Genomic DNA, 6,144 nt, shown 5'->3' with positions numbered 1-6,144 from the left:
CACCCGAGACCCCAGAGCCCTCCGGCTGGAAAGGGCAGTTCTTACAGGCCCTGACCCTGCACCTTCCCAGCAGTTCCTTGTAGTTTTGGCTGCCACGGCCTCGGCAAACACACGAAGCAGACGCCAGGGAAGGGACGGAGGCCTTGCCTCCCAGCCTGCCTGCGGTGTCTTCCCACCCGCCCCACAGTGTCCCGATGCTGTCCGCTGCGGGGTGCATGTTGTCATGTGTTTCCCAGAATGAGGTCATTAAGAGAGACAGCTCTGCTGGTGTTGACCTTGGACTCACAGTCTTTGCCTTGTCTGTTGGTTGTTTTCTCTGCTTCACGCATCAGGATGCTGTTATATTTAGGGAGGAAATTGCTTCCTAAGGATGGATAATGACAGTAAATTATACCTTGTTGATTCTGCATCTTTTTTTTTATTCCTAAGTCTGTCTTTCAGGAAGTAAGGGAAAAATAAAAAGGTGTATAAGAGCCATTTTCCAGAATGAAAGCATTGTGTTGTTTTTCATTAACTTCAAAATCACTTGGAAAAGAGTCTTCCATTAAAAATATCTGGTTCCCTGCCCCGTCCCAGGCATCCTCTTAAACTTCCCACTAAGATACCCTCGAAGACAAGGAAAAACACAAAACCCCACAACAGCTGGGGAAACCAGAGCTTATGCGCTCCTCTGAGAATGTGGCAGACATCTCGGGAAGTGCGGCTGGCGGCGCTCCCTCTGCCGGCACCCCAGGAGGCTGGATGGCCTCCCACTCAGGACCCCCAGCCTGTGCTCACTGGAAACCCGTGTGGCCCCCTCGGCCGTGGTGACTGCTTTCTGAGGCAGCTGTGCTGATTCCTGAGGACCTCCTCTGGGCACACGTGGACCCTGCTCGGAAGCCTCCCAAGGGGGCTGTAGGCCAGGCGAGCGGGAGCCATGACCTCAGGGCTTGGGGCAAAGGTGACTGGAGGGCCCGGGAACCCTGGACATGGGGCCAGGGCCTCCAGGGGCTCTGCCCAGCTGGGGGACAGGGTGCGAGCAGCCCCCAGGTGGACCAGGAGGAAGAACACCCATCCCCACGTGCTGCCGGCTAACACGGGGTGGATCCCTACACACACACACACACACCAGAATAGCACACACACGATACAACGCTCACACCCCCCGCACACCGCCGGCAGCACACACGTGCACACACAGCACAGAGCTCACATCATAGTCCTGTTTAAGGGCAACAAAGTGTCATCATTCTGATGATTCAATTAGAAGAACCAATCTTTGGAGCTGAGGAAACTGCAGGAAGTCGGGGAGGCCATAAGGTCAAGGAGGAGCCATGGTTTCCATGAGGCAACAGGTGCCAGCAAGGTGAGGTGAGCCCAGATGGACGTAACAGGACATGATGGGGGATAAAGGTCTTGAAGCCCTGGGTTTGGATAATAACATAGCAAGTACAAAGAGCAAACACTTTGGACACCGAGGCCCATTTACAGGGGTCCATCTGTGCTGGGAGATGACATCCTTCTGCCCGCTTCTGGCACATGAAGGAGATTTAAGATTTAAATAACAAGGTTGACCTAATTGTTTTGTCAAGTGCCGTGTGTCATATAAAGAACGCATTTCTTTGCAAGCATGTGTTAGATCTTTCTAAAGTTTGTTCATATACTAGACCTCAATAATTCCAAAAAATGTTTTTGTAGGGACCACATTTTTTCACCACAATGAAGTAAACTAGACATGAATAACAACATGATAACGACCCTGAAGTAGCTTAAGCTTGTGGCACTGGGGCCAGGCCGCAGGTACGTTAACCCATCACTTCCCCGGACAAGGGACCCGTGGCGCACCCCCCCCCCCACCAGGCAAAGGGACAGAGCAGTCCTGCTCCAGGCCAGGGCCCCCCAAGGGCCAATGGCCGCCAGCCCCAGAGCCTCTCCTCCCCGCTGGGCTGTGCCACCTCTCGTGGCTTACATGGAGACCCCCAGCAGCTAGGAATTAAAGCAAATCCTCCAAAATAGCTCTTGGGTCAAAGAGGCCAGCAAAGGCACAATCCCAGGGTGTGTAGGACATAGTGAAATTGAAAACACTACTTGTCACAATTCTGGCATGTTGCCATTCTAAATGAGACTAAAGATCTAGAATTAACCAACTGCAGCAGTTAAAAACAAAATTGGGGAAAGAACAGATCATCCCAGAAGAAAAAACTAAGAAATTAGAAGAAAAATAAAAACTGATCAATAACTCCAGCTGCTGGTCTATGGACAAAATAGCAACAAATGAGGAAATCCATGGCAATTAGAATCCAGAAAAAGAACTAAAATATAAGTAAGCAAAATTATAATAACAGCAGACATGCAATTAAAATATAAAAATCCCAATGAAAATAATTTTATAAAAATATAAATTAGCAAAATGGCTTTAAGAAGCATGAGAAAGACTAGACACGCAAATAACAATAGAAGATTTTTGAAAAATGTTCTCAAGTTTTCCCGAGTAATCCTCTCAAACATTTAAAGAACAGGCAATTCCCAAGGTATAAAAACTTTTCTGATAAAAAGACTAGATAATTCCTAATTCAATTTATGATGCTAGCATAACCTTGATCAGGAAATTGAAACTGATTCAAAAAAGAAAATTATAGACCACCCAGGTGCAAAAATCATAAACGGAACACTAGCAAATCAAACTCAAGGAGATATGAAAAGAATAACCTATGAAGTCCAAAGTAAGGTTTAGCCCAGGAATGCAAAGATAGTTTAATTTCAAGGAGCATATAAGCTCTACAACGGCCAAAGGTCAAAGAAGAAAACTCTTATCCTCTCAACAAATGCCAAAGAGCATTTGATAAACTTCTAAATTCTTTCCCAGCATTCTTAACAAACTCTGAACAGAATAATACAGAACGTGGAACAACAGTTATCCTGATCAATGCTTGCCCGCCAGACTTCTTCTCTCTCCTCTCCAGCCCATCCTGGGGTGGGCATGTGACCCAGGTGTGTCAATCAAAACATCCTGTTCTGGCCAGAAATGGGCACCGGACCCAGTGATAGCCAATGGAAAATAACGAGACTTTTTTGGGAATTTTGGAAGAAACATGCTCACCCTTCCCCTGAATTTTTACCCGAGTGGACATATATGGTCTAGAGCTGTTGCAGGCATGTTATGACAAAGAAGAGAGCTGAGCTGGAACATAGAAACACGCTTAGAAGCTAGACTGGGATGCTTGATCAAGCCATGCCTGAATCTCAAAGCCATGTGAGTGAATAAACGCCCTTGAAGCTAATTCAGTTGGCTTTTCTGTCTTTTGTAATTAAGAGTCTAGACTGATACGGGGTTCAGTCACAACAGACCTATCCCCTTTCACCACTATTAATTAATATTGTTCTGAAAATTCCAGCTATTTGTATTTCTACACGATGAAACCATCATTTTATTCTAGAAGGATCAGCAGCTCCCAGCTCACCTCCCTGGATCCCTAATCATGCCAAACCCTGGCTGACATTCCTCAAGTGTTCACTGTGTGCCACGGGCCATGACAAGGGCCCTGGGACCGTCCCATTAATCCTACGAGGGGGAGGACACCGCATCCCCCCTCCACCTGAGGCGTGCCCCGGGCTTAGGGACACAAGTGACTGGCCTGAGGTCACAGGTGGGTGCCACGTGGCCCAGCAAGGCTCTTGGTGGTTTCTGCCCGAGTGTCTCCGGCGCGAGAACACGTGTGTCCCCAGGTGGTGGGGGCAGGGACGATGGGACAGGGCCCCGCCCAGTCTCGGGGTCCCAGGTGGGGGTGTGGCCAAAAGGTCAGGGCTCAAGGTCTGGTACAGCATTAGGTCACCTGAGCTGCTGGTCGGTGCCTCCTGAGAAGGAGCCATTTGGGCCGAGCCTGGGCCGACAGGAGCCAGGGCTGGGGTGAGGGTGGCTGTGCGGTCCCATGATGGACGGATGTCTGTGCTTGCTTGGGAGACGCCGACTTCCATCCGAGACCCAGCTGCGCAGCTTGCAGCAGCAGAGGACACTCACCACCTTGCCCCACCGGCTGAGGGGACCACTTCAACACAGACGCTCTGCCCGGAGCGGCCTGCAGGGCCAGCTCGTCAGGGACGAGACGCCCAGGTCGGGGCCCCCTCTCTGCAGCCGGAATCTCACTCCTGACCGTGCTGACTTGGACGTTGGAAGCCAGATGGGCTCTCCTTCCAAGGATGATGGGTCTTCCCTCCTGAGTCCTGGGCGGAGGCCCCATCCCACCCCGGCCACGGAGTGTGACACGTTCCAGCCTGCACGCCTGGCCCGCAGACACAGTGAGGGTCGGGCTGCCCTCGCGCCACCCTGGGGCTGCAGGGGGCTCCGCGGGCCGGCTCTGGCCCAGCAGAGGGAGCTGCCTTCTGCCCCCTGCCCACCACCTCTCTCCCTCTTTCCCTCCACCCTTCTGTCTGTTCCAAGAAGCTGCCGACTTCATCCTGCCTCCGGGCCTTTGCTCTTGCCGTTCCCTCCCTGGAGCTCGCCCCCCTGGCCCAGCAGCAGCCAGCTTCTTGCCCCTCAACCTTCCCCTCATTGATGCAGCGAGCCCGGGGTCCAGCACGGCTCCCGGGTTTGGACTCAGAGGTGATCCTCCCCGCTCGATGGGGCCCGAGAGCAGGGCAGGGAGTCCGAGTCTGGGGGCTGCCTCTGCCCTGTGCACACTCCTGGCTTCCTGCCCCTGAGGGTGAAGCACGTGGGGACCGGGACTCTCGGGAACTCCACGAGGGAGGGGCAGCTGCATGTGGCTGAAAGCTGTCAGCTGCATCCCTGTTTGCCGAGAAGAGTCTGGAGCCCCGAAGGGCCCAGGGGTCGGGGACCCTGCTGAGCCCTGAGTGGCCAGGCCGGTTCTCAGGGGCTGCAGCTGGCACATCGGACCGTCCACACCGCTGGAGGCCCACAGACTGTCCCACTGGTGCCCCAGGGAGCAGGAGGGCAGGGCCGGTGGCTCTGTGGGCAGACAGGGGCAGCCAGGTTGACTGTCCTCAGGGTCAGGCGGGGCTGAGAACACGCTCAGAGGAGGGTGTGTGCCCTGCCTCCGGCCCCAGGACCTCCCTACCCTGTTCGTCCGGGGGCAAACACTCTTTCCCCGGCTGACCCGGCCAGCCCCCAGGGCCAGCGCAGCGGATCCGGGCTCCGCTGGGCTCTGCGTGTGCCTTGCCGTGGCCTCCAGCTGGCCAGCACCCCTGCCAGAAGCCAGGGGCTGCCCTACCACGTCCCCACCACTGCTAGATTTTCTTCTCTCCGGGAGGTGCACTCAGCATCCCCTGAGGACACCCCAGGTGACCCCGCGTTCGCTCCCCGTCTCATTCCTCAGGCTCAAAGAAGCGAACGAGGAAAGTGCTTTGGTTTCGGGAATGTTTCTGTCTCCTGCTGACGCTTGTGTGGAGAAGTCGCTCTGTCTGGAACATGACCACTTCCGGTCCACCGGGAGGGCCCATCTGTCCAGATGTCCACAGTCCCTGTGTGTGCTGACTTGGGACGTTGCTGACTGTTCTGTGTACTTCCGAGGGTTTCTGCCTGGTTTGCATAGTAAACTATAAACTCACATTGGCCGGGACCGGCAGGTGGAGGGCCAGGCCAGCCGGTTCTGACCTCTGGGCCTGTGCTGAGCCTCCCTGGGACCACCTGGGGCTGGTGGGCAGGAAGCTGGGCCGGCCCCTGTGGTGTCAGCTCCCCTGTGGCGTCAGCTCCCCTGTGGCGTCAGCTCCCGGCAGGTGCATGAGATTGGTTCCCAGGGCGCTGGGCCTGGAACTGGCTGCTGAGAATCTAATTGCTAATAAGGCCTGAGACGTGGTCACCTGCCAGACGGCCTGCGTGGTGCCCAGAGCCTCGCTCTCCAGTCCTCCCAGCCAGGCTCGGCCGCTGGATCTGTGAGGCTGCCTCCTGCTCGCGGGGCCCAGGTGCTCCTGGCACGGCCGGGGGCATGCGCACCTGTGTTGGTCTGTTGGGGTGCCAGGCTTCTCAAGGACCAGGGCCTCTTCATAGAAATGCTGATGCTGGGGCCCGCCCCAGGGGGTCCGAGGTGTGGCCTGGACTCAGGACATCTCCTCGGAGAGCCCCCTCTGTGCCAAAGGCTGGGAACATGCTGACAGCTCACAGGGTGCTTTCACACACGCCTGCCTGTGGAACCTCACGCCTTGCCGTCCACA

The 6,144-nt window shown here is 54.9% G+C and overlaps 1 protein-coding gene across 1 annotated transcript; it reads right to left on the bottom strand.

The window, feature by feature from the left end:
* Positions 1-3,803: 3,803 nt before the first annotated feature.
* LOC137767216 (collagen alpha-2(I) chain-like) lies at positions 3,804-5,920 on the bottom strand. The gene is made up of 3 exons (XM_068547926.1): positions 5,794-5,920; positions 5,052-5,165; positions 3,804-4,942 (listed from the first exon to the last, which is right to left on the bottom strand). The coding sequence occupies exons 1-3, from the start codon at positions 5,918-5,920 to the stop codon at positions 3,804-3,806; spliced, it is 1,380 nt and encodes a 459-aa protein (XP_068404027.1).
* Positions 5,921-6,144: the final 224 nt, after the last annotated feature.

This window comes from Eschrichtius robustus, chromosome 7 (genome assembly GCF_028021215.1).
Source record: "Eschrichtius robustus isolate mEscRob2 chromosome 7, mEscRob2.pri, whole genome shotgun sequence".
NCBI classification, from domain to species: domain Eukaryota; kingdom Metazoa; phylum Chordata; class Mammalia; order Artiodactyla; family Eschrichtiidae; genus Eschrichtius; species Eschrichtius robustus.
The sequence above is the reverse complement of the archived record's forward strand: the minus strand, read 5'-3'. Positions and strand labels throughout refer to the sequence as shown.